The sequence below is a fragment of the Aspergillus pseudodeflectus genome (assembly GCF_044049435.1).
Source record: "Aspergillus pseudodeflectus strain CBS 756.74 chromosome Unknown BJX68scaffold_1, whole genome shotgun sequence".
Lineage (NCBI taxonomy): Eukaryota > Fungi > Ascomycota > Eurotiomycetes > Eurotiales > Aspergillaceae > Aspergillus > Aspergillus pseudodeflectus.
The window spans coordinates 1,860,313-1,874,223 of NW_027263777.1; the positions used below are offsets into that span (position 1 = coordinate 1,860,313).

The window sequence follows — 13,911 nt, forward strand, 5'->3', positions numbered from 1 at the left end:
ATGATGGACTGAGCGAGGAGTTGGTCGCACGGTTTTCGGGCATACCACGTGAAATCGGATTGGACGTAGACATGGACGCTCATTGCGCTGATGTTCGTTGCATGCCGAGGACTATCATCCAGCCGAGGTGGCTGCCATGTGCTTGTGGGCTACCAGAGATGGAGCGAGGAGGCCAACGAGGATGTTACCGATTATGACGGTCAGGACGACCTGCCAGACTTTTAGACCCAAGGCGATCACTACGAAACCAGTTGTCCAGCTGCCAATGTTGAAGGAGCCCGTGACGACCCAGAGGGGGACAAACTCCCATGGGCCGAATGTTCTTCTAGCGGGCTCAAGGGTGCGTGTGTCGAGATTGGCCCCTTTGGTGCTTTCCAAGCGAAGATAGCCGAGCAGACCCATTGTGGTGCTTCCTGGCAGTACTGTTGAACACGGGAAAGGCATTGCTACTGTTTTATAAGGCCGGCTCTTATCTCTTCCTATATTGCTCTCGCTGGTCGGGACTCCTTATCATGCGCTCGCGATTTCAATCCGGAGGTGGTTTATCAGTTCAAGCCCTGGTAAACGGCTGCACCCGAAATACTGATATCTCCTCTTCAAGTGATCCTCCTATTCACCATACAGAACAGGTAACATGGCGACAGAAACAGCTGCAGTGCATTATGTGCTTCTTACAAATGGCAGACGGTTTACATATACCTCCAACGAGGCAACTACAGCCGAGCAGGTTCCATGTATCGAGGTATCGCGCACGAGGAGCTACAGCTTGGCGGACCGTAAGGCTGTTGAAGGAGAAGTTCGAGCAGCAGCACACGATATCGAGTTCTTCTGCATCACAAGCCATGGCGTTCCACTGGGCCAGACGGCCGACGTAATTGAACAGGCTAAGCACTTCTTTGCGCAGCTGTTGGCTAGGAAGATGGAAGTTCCTACTGACCTGATTCCGAGCGAGTACTGCGGTTGTCATGCAATGGAGCAGTATAATCCGAATGGTCTTGGGTGAATGGGGAGCAAGATGGCGAGGCATCATTACTCCTCAAACTAGACGATATCCAAGTTGGGGGAGCAACGCTTGATAGTAATCGTTGAGTTCATGCCATTACGCTGTGTGTGCTTGATCTCTAAACAGGTACCTCAATGTCCTCCGGCCAGAGCATATCGACCTTGTTCCAAAAATCAATGTCAAACGCCATATCCAGCAGGTCCAGTTCCGACTGTCCATGACTTCCGTCTGATGGATACGAACCCCCGGAGTTGCTGCTGTTATACACAGACAGATTTTCCCAGGACATTGCATCGCCACCATAGAGAGGATACTCACCCAGATTCGCGGCCTGGGTACTACCACCCAAGAACGTACGGTCATTCGCAGCAAGAAACTCAATCTTGGCACGCAGACCCTGCACAATCTTACTCGCACTGGCCGCAACAGCAAACTTGACACCGAAATTGTCAAACACCGCGATTGCGAGACGGATCGCGCTCTTCGCTTCGGATGAGGCCGTCGTGTTGGTGTTCGGATATGCCATTACAAAACCAATGAGCGTCATGACGGCGTTCCACTGGGAGTAAAACGCCTCATGCCACCCGTCGAAGAGCGATGTTTCTTCCAGGGCCTGGTGTGTGAGTTTCGTCAATGCAATGGCGTGGGCGGCGCAGCGTGTTGCGAGTTCCTCTTGTAATGAAGTCCCTGAGAATTGTGCGTGGTTCGCTGCTTGGCTGGGAAAGAAGGAAATCATGGGTCGAAAGAGATTGACGCCGACATGGTGATATGTATGCTCGAGGAGCAGGCGCTGCCTCTGTAGCCATTGCGGGGCGAATTGCTCAAAGACGACACGGGCCCCGTCGGTGGAAAACGGCCTGCTGTTGGGATCCTGGCGTTTCAGCTTGAGCGCATCGGGGATAGTCTCGCACCAGGCTTCGAGGTGTCGGGTATGTTGAGCGAGGATCTCCGCGCCGGTCTGGAGCGCATCCGGGCGATCCCAGATCGTTTGACCGTCTTGTAGGTGGAAGTCGTTGTTGTAGAAAGCAGTGTACGCTGCGCGGATTGTTCTGTACAGCGTAATCTGTCGCAGGTTAAAGCTCAGCCACGTCGTGTCATCAGCTGCGGGAACAAACGTCGACCCCGATGATGCTGCAACGTCCAAGCTGTCACTGGGAAGAGCGGGCATGGCATGTGACTCGCTCAGCATAAACGGACGCCCGAGTTTCATGCCGGCGCGAGTATCCATGAAATACACAGACCACCAGAGCCGCCTGCGCATTTCACGCTTTGCTTCTGGGAGGGTCGATGGCGGGTCCAGGTGCAGACCGAGGATGTACGCTGTGCGCACAGTCAGCGCCACGGCGCTATCCATCATGTTGTGGAACGATCCTCCGCAGAGGTAGACCGCGCAGAGCAGGTGGCATTGGAGGGTTGATATCGACGGGCTTTCGAGTTCGTAGGTCAGTAATGTTTGGCCGCGCCAGTAGTGCCAGCGCCCTGCGACCAGTGCATCCTTGCCTTCGACGAGAACACCTTGCGAACCAAGGGGGAGGGTCGAGATGTGGTACTGCATACAGGCTGCGACGACAATGTCGACGAGCGCGGAAGGTTTGCGCTCCTTGCCACCGGCGACCAGGAGACTCTGGTAGTGCTGCTTGAACTGCGCTTCGTCCAGGATTGGACAGAGTGAGGCGTGATAGGCTTGCCAGAAGTAATTGAGAAAGTATTCCTCCTGGAGGGGACTCAGATAGACGCCGTTGCCTGAACTTCCGGATGGCGGAGCAAAAAAATCACACCCTGTCGCCGGCCTGTCGAGAAGCTTGTCGTCGCTCGCAGAAGCCGGAAGCATTTGGTGTGGAATATGCTCTTGATTGAGCTTGACGTTCAGAAAGGAGTTGAGTCGCTGGGTGAAGGCGTACAGTGAGGACGGTCCAAGCCAGAGACTGTTGGGCGAGCGCGAGGGGCAGAAGTGGACGCCGCCCCAGTATTGCCTGGGGGCAGTGCCAGCATTCTGGATCGGAATAGTCGCTTCTCGCGATGGTGGCGGAAGTTTCACCGAGGGGGAATGCGAGTCCAGTGAGGCAGACGAGACACTCTTCATGCTTGTCTCGGAGCGATTTTGGAGTTCTCCCTCCAGCTCCGCTATCTTCTGCCTCAAAGAAGCGATCTCCTGGTGTGCCTGCGAGAGGGTAAACGCCGAGGGCGAACTCTTCTTACTGCAATCCGCGCCATTCATCACACAGTTTGAACAGGGGACATTATTGTCGCATTTGATGCGACGCAGTCGACAGCTGCCACACGCCCTGGCGACCTGGGCCCGTTTCCGCCGGCGCTGCGGGGCCTGTTGAGGATCTGCGCCGACCCCAGGAAATGCTAGATGGACCTCCATGATCCAGTCTCAGGAACGAGTTGCTCAGAGAGTCGCTCAGGATATAATCCTGAGAATAGGTTGTGCGATGGTTGAATCATGAAGAGCTGAATTCCGTTGGAGTCGCCTGGACGTTGGCGAGTCAGTTGCCACTGTTGGTAAGCGCGCAGTGTGGAGCAATTGCCATTCCACCAGTGAGGAGTCGCAATAGGAACAGGGCCTCGATACAGTGCAGAATGTTTTGTGACATGGACGCCGAGCATCCATTGTTTTACTAGGATGCATGACTCCAAGCCTTTGCTAGAAAAAGCCGCAAAGCTTGGTAGAGTATACTCAACTTTTCACCATCCACATGAGTCCGCGGAGCACTGATCCTGTAGACTAAATCAGTTGATGTGCGTACTGCGGCCTGGGGACAAAGATACAAACCAGATTTTGGTATTGCGGTATCTCGCGACGAGTTAGATGAAGCCGGCTCGATAGTCATTGCAACGATCTTGCCTTGGATTGGGGCGGAGTGTTGGCGGCGAGAATACAACCATTCCAGAAATGGCCGAATAGCCGGCAGGCACCAGAAAAACACAACTCGCGTCGAATGATGAGTTTTTCAGTTGGGCAGGGGTCTTTATCAGAACGACGCTTACCTGACAAACTGCCATCAAAGGACTGGAAGATTCCTGCTGGATTGCAAATCATGCTCTGGTATGCAAGACTCAGGATTCTGAAGGACTGGCTGGTTTTCACTTTTGCTCAACCGCAAACTCCGCAACTCCGGCACTCCGCGTCCAGTTTGACTAGCCTGAGTTAGCGCCCAGACTCCGTCGACTCCGTCAACTCCAGCTCTGGATGATGGTTTCTCTCCGCAACTGCGGGCGGAATCACGGAGAGCAAGATGGTTCTCTACGTTTGCGCTCCCCCGGCGCTCAGTATAAATAGGAGGGCTTGGAACGAGTATTCTCACCATCATCAACAACCAAAACAATCAACTCCCCAAAGCAACAATCACGCTTTCAATCCTCTCTCGGATCCAATCCAAGTTTAAACAAACAAACCAAACCAACCACCAAAATGCCCGCCCGCAAAGCCCTAATCGCCGTCACCTCGGCCAGCGCCCCGCTCTTCAACGGCGCCGAGACAACCGGCCTCTTCATCATCGAAGCCCTCCACCCCTACAAGGCCCTCGTCGCCGCCGGCTTCGAAGTCGACCTCGCCTCCGAGACGGGCAGCTACACTCCCGACTGGCTTTCGCAGCAGCCCGACTTCCTCAACGGCGAGGACCTCGAGATCTGGAACGATGTCAACAGCGATTTCCGCAAGAAGCTCGACAGCATGCCCAAGGCCTCGGAGCTACTCAGTAAGAAGGGGGACGAGTATGGACTGTTCTTTGCTTCCGCCGGACACGCTTCTCTCATTGATTACCCGACTGCCAAGGGCTTGCAAGGCATCGCCGAGAAAGTCTGGGCCAACGGTGGCGTGGTCGCGTCTGTCTGCCACGGGCCTGCCATCTTTGCCGATGTGAAGGATCTCAAGACCGGCGAGCCGGTTATCAAGGGGAAGAAGCTCACGGGATTCACGACCGAGGCCGAGCATACCATGGGGATCATGGACGAGCTGAGGGCGTTCCCTGCCGAGATGGTTGAGGAGCTTGCGAAGCGGTTGGGTGCCAAGTGTAAGTCTTTCCATGTCATCATCACTCCGTTCGGCACTGGACATCTGCTAACGCTATTCCGCAGACGAGCGCTCGGCTGGAATCTGGGACGACTTCCATGTTGTGGATGGGCGCCTGGTTACGGGGCAGAACCCTGCTAGTTCTACCTCGACTGCCAAGGCGGCCATTGAGGTGTTTGAGAAGCTATAGATGTGCGAGAAACAGCGACGACCGAATCATGGAGTTCTATTATAGATTGCAATGAATTATTTGTTTTGACTTGTCAGCTATATCCTGAATATAGCCAGAAAATAGTGGCAAACCACTTCTACTACCGTCCTGAAGAATCCACCCACCGAGCATCCATCCGCCTTGGATTTAGTTGATTATCGAGTACCTACCTTGTACATACTACTCTATATAACTGGGACAGCAAAATTGTATAATGGGCTCGGTCTGACCGGTCCAGGTATATCAGACAGAGTCTCTAAGCCTGTACCTGGGGTCTCCCGGCCCGTGGCGAAGGCACCAGGCAGTATTCAAAAACATCACCTGCCGAGGATGTACCCCTAGCCTATTTCCAACCATGTCGCCTGTTTGCGGAGGCGATGCACGTCATGGACAATCTGGTCAACTATAAGCAGCCAGATCTCTACGAGAAATCGATCGTTTGCAGGCTACAAGACGCAATTATCACGTTGCTACAAGAATCGAGCGATACTGATCCGTACTATCTCCGGGTTGTCTTTGATCAGGAAATCCAGCAAACAAACAATAAGCTTCTTCCGATATCCACAGTAATAGCCTTGGCCTTGGTCCTGGCTTCGCTCTGCTACTCGTCCTCGCGAGGCTATCATCAGGGAATATCATCACCCGAGTCTCGAGTCTCCCCACAGTTCGCAAGCACTAACCAACACTCGATCCTTTCATATCTCGAAACAAACCACACTCGCCCTTGGCCAGTCCCTTACCACTCAGCAATGAATCTCCTCACATATCTTTTCCCTGGCATCTCCGCAACCACCATCCTAGGCGCCCGTTCCCGGCCGCCGGCCCCAACGCAGAAGCCGAGTGCGGTGCGTTGGGCATCGCGGAGTCCGATACAGTCGCTCTACCCGAGGGCGTTACTCCCGATGGTGTGTGCAACTGTCTGGAGCATCCCCTCGGTCGCCCGGCGTACCCTGGGGCAGGTATTTTGAGGGAGTGGGGTGGCGGAGTGGGTTTATAGAGGTGGAGGTCTGGTTTGAGGTGATAAGCATACAATTGTTTTCTGGGGCTTTGCTTTTCATGTTCCAAGTTGGAATGAAATGAAAAGTCAATGCAGCATGTCTGATACTGCCCTGTGATGAAATTGGCTAGGAGGGACGGTGGTTCGAACGACAGTAAGAAGGGCGTAGTAGGTACATAGCCTGGTAAAGACCTGGGTGGGAAGAGAAACACAGTTTGATTTAGGGCTGCTACAGATCCAGACACCTTGGGAGTAGACTTTCTCTCAATACCCAATTACAGCAACGCTATTTTCTCCCTGACGCACTATCTTGTATTACTCTGCATTTGCTCCTCAAATTCTGCCGCGTTTCATGAAGCCTGGAGCTTACTCGAGTTTGAGATGAGCGATACCAGCGCCCGTGCCAACGCATTCGTTAAGGGCGCAAGATAGATTGGCAGCGCAAGTGATCCCAAGACAAATTTTTTGTAAAAATAATAATAAAAAAAAGCAAGCCCATCATGCTCGAGTCAACGGGCTCCAAGTCTGTGTATGCTGAGGCCACTCCGCCCCATAACTGACTCGCGCCGCAGGCCCGCACCCCGTAGCGCGGGGTTGCGCTGGTTCTTGACTTGCTGTGGTTGGGGGCAAAAGCGCCAGGAACTCTAGCTTAATTTTTAGTGCGGGCTGTGCCGCCCACGGAGCACCAGATTTAGTAGCAGGGCACAGCAGGTACAGGCATGGCTAGATTGTCGCCCAGACATTTTGATTATGCGCAGCCTTGCAGTAGCTTCTTTTACAGCGAACCAGAACACGGGTTGAAGAGGGCAAGTGGGGAGCGCAATGGAGTAGCTTGGGTACCAAGGCAAGGCTGAGAAGGGGCAATGAGCATATAAAGAGCGAGGTTGACCGCTGGTCCATCTGAGCTCACTCCAGCTCCAGCTCCAACTCCAACTCCAACTCCAACTTCAAAAATCCACTTCCCATCTTCCACCCACTCGAGTCCCAACCCTCGGCAGTTTGCGAACCAGCTTCTTCTCCCTCATCACCACATCCACAACCAACACAGTACTCAAAATGCACTCCCGCCCCCTCCTCCTCCTCACCCTCCTCGCAAGCACATCCCCGGCCCTCGCCCAATTCTTCTCAACCCAAGTCGACGGACCCCTCCCCGAAGCGACCTTCACCACCACCTCAGGTCCCGGCGCCGAGCAAACGACAACCGAGCTCCCCCCCGCGACATTCATCACGAGTCCCAGTTCCGAGCCCTCGAGTGAATCTGAAGCTTCCACCGAGTCGGACTCGGGTTCTGGGTTTTCAACTGGTTCAGACGTTGGTTCTGAGACGTCGACGGATTCCGTCGCGACGCTTACGGTTCCGGCGGGGTTTATTACGGAGAGTCCGACGGGGTCGACGACGTACATTGTGCCCACAGAGACGGGGGGCTCGTCGGTTACTAGTGATGATGATGATAATGATGACAACAGCGACCAGGATGATGAGGCGTACGTTTGTCCTCCTCGTTTGTGCGGGTATAATCTTCTCTCTTGCTTAAACTCACATACATGCCTTGCTCGTTTCTAGTGACACACCCTCCACAACAACCGCCGCCTCAACAACCCTCAGCACGACGGTCAACATCGAGGACCTAGTGACTGACACGAGCTCTCCGACTCCGACCGGTGGAGCGGTTGCGATTGCGCTGGACCCTGTTGTGCTGTTTGCCTGTGCTGCGTTCTAGACTGGTTGGTTCTGTCTGCAGGCGCTTTGGATGGTGTATGGTTATGAGATGGACATTTGTATGCTTACGTATGACTTTCTAGATGGGAGGCGACTATGCGAGATGATGTGATGGACTGGTTGGTAGCCTCGCAAGCGATAAACATAATGGTATTAATGAACTTTTGGAACAAGGGAAAATAGATGCATGAGTGATTCAAGTAGAAGTGTAGGGTGGTTCAGCAGCCACTCCTATCCATGATATCGCAGAATATTATGTCTATCTATATATACGACTAGACTATATAATCTATGATATATCCTCTCATGATTGTTTCAACGTAGCGCCCCTCCACGCCCCCTTCCCAAGCTCAGCCCGAGCTCTTCCCTATCAAGTCCTCGCCTCTCCTGGCCTAGGCCCCTCATACGCCGGCGGCGGCGTCTCACCCCTCGCGCTCCCACCCGCACTCGTCTCAACCATAGCAACACTCAACTCTCCAACCTCGCGCTGGTTCAGCGCAACACCTGCACTGCGCCTCTTTGCACCCTGCTCTCTTTTCCAGACGAAGAACCAGAACCCCACGGCAGCGACGAGGACAACCCCAACCGGAACCGCAACGCCAGTGGCGATCTTCGCGCCAGTACTCAGTCCGGAATCGTCGGGGACGGACGTGCAAAGGAATATCGAGTTTGTCTTGTCGAGGTAGTGTGTGTGTCTGATGAGGGTTTTGTTGAGGGCTGAGCAGGGGAAGTCGACGCGCGAGTGGATTGTTAGGTTTGTGAATGATTGTAGCGAGTCGAGGTTTAGGCTGCAGTTGGTGAGCTGGTGTTCATGCTGGTATAGAGACTGAAGGGGGTTGTAAAGGGAATAAGAGGGTAAATGGATCGCGAACCTCTTGATATTATTCCTCGTTAGCTGGATATCCCCCGCGCGGACGAGCAGCAGATCCAAGTCTAGGTCGCGATCGAACGAGGGAGCGATGTGTATCGAAGCGTTTGTGTGCGTGAGGGCGGGGATTTCGATACTGATTCCGGTCAATACTTTGCTTGATCAAGGGACTGTTACGTCACGCAGTCCAGGGATGGCACTGCGCCGCGCAAGGAATCAGAGAGTTAGAGGAAAGGGAAAGCAGGAAGGAAACACACCTTGACAAATCCGCATTGACATACAACTGCCCATTGACAGACGCGAGCTTCGGAAACACAAACTCATACCCGACGTTGACCTGGAAGAGCGAGATTACCAGGCCCGGGGTCGTCAGGCCCAGGGATTCGGCGTACGAGTCTTGGACACATACCATTGGTCCGACGGACTCGAGATTGAGCATTGAGATGCTGTATGCAATTCCTTGTAAGTTGGAGAAAAAGGAAGAGAGAGAGAGAGGGGGAGAGTACTATTACTAGTGGTAATCTCCTTGGGTAGGGGAAGGACTGGGCCCGTGAGGTACCTGGACATGGCGCCTGACACGACGATTCGGCCGGCGGACTCGAGACGGGAGGGAGATTGGTTCTCCTAGTTGTTGGCATGAGCGGCAACGTCAGAGGTGCAGGGAGCCGCTGACGGTCTGGAGGGAGTCGAGGGTGATGCTGGACAGGTTGAACTAGGTTAGCACGCACGGTATACCTAATGCTGAAACAGCGAGTGTGTGTGAGGATGCCCTACCTCGCAATAGACCCATCACTCCCCATCCAAATCGCCCCCGCGCGAGTCAAGGCCGGCAACTCGACTGTTGCATCGCCGGCGCAGTCAATGATGCCGACTTAGCCATCGACCGTCTCTAGTTTCGGAAAGGATAGCTTGGTGAGCTGTGTGAAGGACTCGAGGCGGATGTGTTCCCCAACGTGGACGAGGTTGGGCGCCTCGAGCGAGGTCACGTTGTAGTGGTGGCTGTCGGGCTCGGCAGTTGTACTTGGCGACGATGGAGCCCGTGAGATTCTTGAGGTTTGGGAAAGATAGTACGCCCTGGTAGCGTGTCGGAAATCTCGATTGTGCCGTCGTAGGTTGTGCAGGCTCTCAGGTGGCGGTCAACGTCTTCTGTTTGGTTTATCCAAGCCCATCCGCTGCATTCTTGGGCCGAAGCTGAACCAGTTAGATCAGACAGTTGTATAGAAAATTGGGAGAGACTCATACAGATCGGCAGGATGGCCAGGACGGCCGCCGTCCAGGCCAAAAGCGCGCGTGAGACGATGGCGATATCCTCAGCAAATTTTCACACTCGCCCCAAGAGTAACATATTTGTTCAAACTCGCGGCCGCAAGTGGGTGCCTGCCCTTTATATAATGGCCAGAATTTCAAATGTTGCATCTCGAGCTGTAGCCCTACGATTAGCTGATACATACTAACAAGTAAGAGGGACCCTTGGGGGCCAAGCTATTCCAAGCTAATCCAGGCTTGATCGATGATTGGTTATGTTTCAAACAGTTCCAACAATGCTGATCTCTTCTAAAAGAAGTAGAATCTCGGGGTGGTGGGGTTGAAATGATGGACCAATGACAGCCTGTATAGCGCCTCAGGCACAAGCTTGTCCGAAACTCCGACCCAAGAAAAACATCGTCAGCTTCAGCCTCACGCGTTGATTATAAGACTCTGGGGTCTCGCACCCGACAGCGTCTTACATCCGCCCAACTCTCCTTTCCAACATTCCAATTCAACAAACTCAAGCCATGTTCCCCCCATGGCTAACTCCAGTCCTGTGCTGGAACCTCATCCAGTCCCTGACCGGCCTGACGGTGACATTCACCGCGTCAGACTCGCGCGTCCGGCCCCTCGTCGCGGCGCTCACCGCACTCCTCGCCTACATCCTGCAACGCAACATCCAGACCTACTTTGCGGCGACGCGGCCCTCGGGGCCGCTTGTTGCAATGTGCTGGGTGAATGTGCTCAACGCCTTTGACTTGCTCGTGCTGAGCCGCGCATCGCTCGCCGCGCAGCTCGCGTATCAGAGCGCAAAACTAAAGAAGGACAAGACGCCTCCAGTGCAGTCTCCACGTCTGCTCGCGAAACTCCGCTTCGCACTTGAGCTTCCGTACAATTACCGTCGCATCAACACACCCTGGGAGAACCCCCGCCTCCGCACCTCCACCCCGCAATCGCAAAGAAAATCGAAATCCACATTCCTCCTCCACTCACTCGCTACTCTCCTCGTCGCCGGAGCCATCATCAACCTCCTAACCCTCGACGCCTCCGACACGAACCTGCAACACGCATTATCGAAACTAGATACCTCGAAATCCGTCCTCCTCCCGCTCCGCGACTTCAACGCGCATAACCTCCTCGTCCAGACCCTCTTCACGCTCTCCTTTGGGCTCGTCACCCGCGCGGCGATTGTAGGCGGACACACGGCGGCTGCGATACTTGCTGTAGGGGCGCTTGGCGACGATGCGGCTAACTGGCCGCCGATTTTCGATTCTTTGGCGGAAGCGACGAGTTTGAGGGGGCTGTGGGGGTATGTCTTTCTTTTCCCATCCTATCATGCATCCACAATCACAATCCAGGCGACCTAGATATCTAGGTCCGTCCACTCGCCAGTCTTGTGCAGAGAACTAACTTGTCGTGTGTAGAAAATCCTGGCACCAAATCCTCCGTACCCCGCTAACCAGCAACGCAACCTTCCTCGCCTCCCTCCTCGGCCTCGCCCCCAGATCCACGGGTGCGCACTGGCTGCGCGTCGTGGTCGCATTCACTGGCTCCGGGATCATCCACTCGCTCTGCGACGTTGGGTTCGGCGTCCCGCTGCATAAAACGGGCGGGATCCATTTCTATACGTTGCAGATTCTTGGATTCGTCGTTGAGTCGGTTGTCGCTTTTGTGTATAGGAGGTTAAGAAAGGGATACGGGGTAGGATTTGGGGAGCATGTGGAGAGGGTCCTGGGGTACACGTGGGTCCTGGGGTTTCTGGCGTGGAGTACACCCATCTGGATTAATCCTATCCTTGTCAGTTTGGCGGGGGATGGGACGAGGGTGATGTCGCCGTGGTTGGGGCTTTCGTCGACTGCGTTTGAACTATAGGTTTGGGGAGACTTGCATCTGGGGCCCTGTTGGGATGGGAGAGTAGAAGTTGGCAATGGATAGACATATATTTCGTACAAGAATAGAATAGAGACATATCTAATGCTCCGCTATACTATACTATACTCTTACCTTTTTTTTATCTTTATCATTACAATCCAAGCAAGATCCCCACCCCCGCAACACCAGCATACAGCAAGGGGTTCCCGCTCCCCCTCGCCGCAACAGCAAACCCGGACTCCTCAGGGTTCGCCGCAGTCCCCGACGCCCCAGAACTCGTATCATCGTCATCCCCCTCATCATCATCATCGTCGGTTGGCCTAGGCCCCGTCCCCGCGGTCGTCGACGCATCAACCGTAACCGTGCGACTCGGAAAAATCGGCTCATTCGTGAAATCATCGGGAAGAACCAACGACGACCCACTCAGCACAAGCGTCGCAGTGGTTACCGGGTTCGCGACCTGCGTCGCGCCAGGGACCGAATCTTCGCCGTCGCCGATTTCCAGGATGTGGTCGGCCCCGGGCTCGAAATTCGCCTGTGCGAGGGAGATCTCGTTATTCTCGAGATCGAAGACGGCATACGCACTCCGAAGGAACGAGTCGCCGAGAATCGGGAAGAAATCGACCGAGGGCGCGATGCCGAAGATGCACGATTCTTCGTCGTCGATGTGCAGGTAGTCGCCGTTGTAGTAGAGGGCGTCCTGCAGGACGAGTTCGGAGAGCGGGACGCGGATCTCGGCGCCGCTAAAGGAGAATGTCACGTTGTAGTCTTCGCGGCCGGTTAGGTAGGTGTCGCAGGGGACGATGCCGAATTGCTCTTCTGCGAAAAAGTGCACGTCGAGGTCGCTGTAGATCTGCGCGACAATGTCGGCGGGGAGGTACGATATTGTCGCGCCCGAGTCGAGGAGGACAACGACGGGGAATTCGGGGTGGTTGTCGTAGGACTTGTGGACGTCGTCCGAGGCCGATTCAACGGCGAGCCCCGTCAGCGTGAGCCAGAGGTGCACGTAGGCACCGTTGTAGGGGACGACGGGGAGGGTTTGCAGCGAGCCCGTGTAGTGCGCTGTGTTTATGCCGCCGAAGAGGATGTTGCCTTCGTCTTCGCCGAGGCGGTTGAGCCAGAGGCTGTAGGCGTTGGAGTTTGTGATGTTGTTGCGGGAGAGCATGTAGGGGAGGTTAGGGTAGATTTCGCGCGAGGCGACGTTGGTTGGATAGCCGATGCCGAGGATGCCCTCTGCGAGGATTAGCTTTGTCGGGTGGATCGAATGCGATAGGATGCTTGGGGGCGGAGGGCTTACTGTCTATACTCGAGTCGATCGCAATGCCGAATTGGACTTCCGGGAGCTCGGCGTTGGCGATGGAGAGTGTGTCGATTGCGTAGTATCCCCTCGCCCATGACATGTCGCCGTACTGTATTTGGAACTGGTCGGAGAGAGGCTGTGAGGTATCCGACTCTGACGGATCGTATGTTCCGAGCTCATCGCACATCGCGTTGACGGCACCACATATTTGATTATCCGTATAGACGACCCATAAGTCGCTACTTCCCGTGTCGACAGAGACCTCGGTGCGTTGTGGTGGCGATCCGATTGTGAGATTCGTCGAGTACAACTCTCCGCCCATCTAGATTGTCAGCCGTGTAACACAGAGAGAAGAAGCCAAGCGCAGCAAAGAGTCGAGGAAACGCACCGAATAACCATAAAGATCAACATCGACCGACTGCCCCGACTGCCGCTTGAATCGCCTGCGATCCTTGCTAACCGGATTATCGTGCCGGTTCCTCTTCATCCCCAGCTGCAACACGTGCGGGTTCTCGCTCTCATGGACGGAGAATCCACACAGCCCCGGCACCACCGCGAGGGCAGCGAGCGAGGAGAGAAGAGCGGCTTTCATTGTGCTTGACCTGGCCAGCTCTCCCCGCGTGAAAGATTAGGTGGAGAAGAGTGAGATCTCGACCCCCGGCCAGATGGGGGGAC

The 13,911-nt window shown here is 54.7% G+C and overlaps 8 protein-coding genes across 8 annotated transcripts; 3 read left to right on the plus strand and 5 right to left on the minus strand.

The window, feature by feature from the left end:
• Positions 1 to 114: 114 nt before the first annotated feature.
• BJX68DRAFT_260770 (uncharacterized protein) lies at positions 115 to 444 on the minus strand (the record flags this gene model as incomplete). The annotated part of the gene is made up of 1 exon (XM_071043981.1): positions 115 to 444. One exon carries the CDS (start codon positions 442 to 444, stop codon positions 115 to 117), a length of 330 nt encoding a protein of 109 aa, XP_070906063.1.
• Positions 445 to 462: 18 nt separating this feature from the next.
• On the plus strand, positions 463 to 1,062 carry BJX68DRAFT_14058 (uncharacterized protein). Its single transcript, XM_071036462.1, has one exon. The coding sequence runs from the start codon at positions 635 to 637 to the stop codon at positions 1,001 to 1,003; it is 369 nt and encodes a 122-aa protein (XP_070906064.1). The 5' UTR covers positions 463 to 634; the 3' UTR covers positions 1,004 to 1,062.
• Positions 1,063 to 3,661, minus strand: BJX68DRAFT_14061 (Zn(II)2Cys6 transcription factor). The gene has a single exon (XM_071036463.1). The coding sequence runs from the start codon at positions 3,372 to 3,374 to the stop codon at positions 1,122 to 1,124; it is 2,253 nt and encodes a 750-aa protein (XP_070906065.1). The 5' UTR covers positions 3,375 to 3,661; the 3' UTR covers positions 1,063 to 1,121.
• A 630-nt stretch (positions 3,662 to 4,291) lies between these two features.
• On the plus strand, positions 4,292 to 5,261 carry BJX68DRAFT_14063 (class I glutamine amidotransferase-like protein). The gene is made up of 2 exons (XM_071036465.1): positions 4,292 to 5,022; positions 5,087 to 5,261. The coding sequence occupies exons 1-2, from the start codon at positions 4,422 to 4,424 to the stop codon at positions 5,209 to 5,211; spliced, it is 726 nt and encodes a 241-aa protein (XP_070906066.1). The 5' UTR covers positions 4,292 to 4,421; the 3' UTR covers positions 5,212 to 5,261.
• A 1,784-nt stretch (positions 5,262 to 7,045) lies between these two features.
• On the minus strand, positions 7,046 to 8,251 carry BJX68DRAFT_223574 (uncharacterized protein). The gene is made up of 2 exons (XM_071038169.1): positions 7,793 to 8,251; positions 7,046 to 7,713 (listed from the first exon to the last, which is right to left on the minus strand). Exons 1-2 carry the CDS (start codon positions 7,847 to 7,849, stop codon positions 7,177 to 7,179), a joined length of 594 nt encoding a protein of 197 aa, XP_070906067.1. The 5' UTR covers positions 7,850 to 8,251; the 3' UTR covers positions 7,046 to 7,176.
• Positions 8,252 to 8,318: 67 nt separating this feature from the next.
• On the minus strand, positions 8,319 to 9,255 carry BJX68DRAFT_260775 (uncharacterized protein; the record flags this gene model as incomplete). The annotated part of the gene is made up of 2 exons (XM_071043982.1): positions 8,319 to 8,952; positions 9,074 to 9,255. The coding sequence occupies 2 exons, from the start codon at positions 9,253 to 9,255 to the stop codon at positions 8,319 to 8,321; spliced, it is 816 nt and encodes a 271-aa protein (XP_070906068.1).
• A 1,268-nt stretch (positions 9,256 to 10,523) lies between these two features.
• BJX68DRAFT_223576 (uncharacterized protein) lies at positions 10,524 to 11,833 on the plus strand. The gene has a single exon (XM_071038170.1). The coding sequence runs from the start codon at positions 10,592 to 10,594 to the stop codon at positions 11,429 to 11,431; it is 840 nt and encodes a 279-aa protein (XP_070906069.1). The 5' UTR covers positions 10,524 to 10,591; the 3' UTR covers positions 11,432 to 11,833.
• A 254-nt stretch (positions 11,834 to 12,087) lies between these two features.
• BJX68DRAFT_251738 (pepsin-like aspartic protease) lies at positions 12,088 to 13,828 on the minus strand (the record flags this gene model as incomplete). The annotated part of the gene is made up of 3 exons (XM_071042443.1): positions 12,088 to 13,169; positions 13,234 to 13,558; positions 13,625 to 13,828. 3 exons carry the CDS (start codon positions 13,826 to 13,828, stop codon positions 12,088 to 12,090), a joined length of 1,611 nt encoding a protein of 536 aa, XP_070906070.1.
• Positions 13,829 to 13,911: the final 83 nt, after the last annotated feature.

Coding starts and splice junctions, on each gene's coding strand:
- BJX68DRAFT_14058 (XM_071036462.1), top strand. CDS start 635: ATGGCGACAGAAACAGCTGCAGTGCATTATGTGCTTCTTACAAATGGC.
- BJX68DRAFT_14061 (XM_071036463.1), bottom strand. CDS start 3,374: ATGGAGGTCCATCTAGCATTTCCTGGGGTCGGCGCAGATCCTCAACAG.
- BJX68DRAFT_14063 (XM_071036465.1), top strand. CDS start 4,422: ATGCCCGCCCGCAAAGCCCTAATCGCCGTCACCTCGGCCAGCGCCCCG. Junction 5,023..5,086: donor GAAGCGGTTGGGTGCCAAGT/GTAAGTCTTTCC, acceptor GCTATTCCGCAG/ACGAGCGCTCGGCTGGAATC.
- BJX68DRAFT_223574 (XM_071038169.1), bottom strand. CDS start 7,849: ATGTTGACCGTCGTGCTGAGGGTTGTTGAGGCGGCGGTTGTTGTGGAG. Junction 7,714..7,792: donor TTGTTGTGGAGGGTGTGTCA/CTAGAAACGAGC, acceptor GGACAAACGTAC/GCCTCATCATCCTGGTCGCT.
- BJX68DRAFT_223576 (XM_071038170.1), top strand. CDS start 10,592: ATGTTCCCCCCATGGCTAACTCCAGTCCTGTGCTGGAACCTCATCCAG.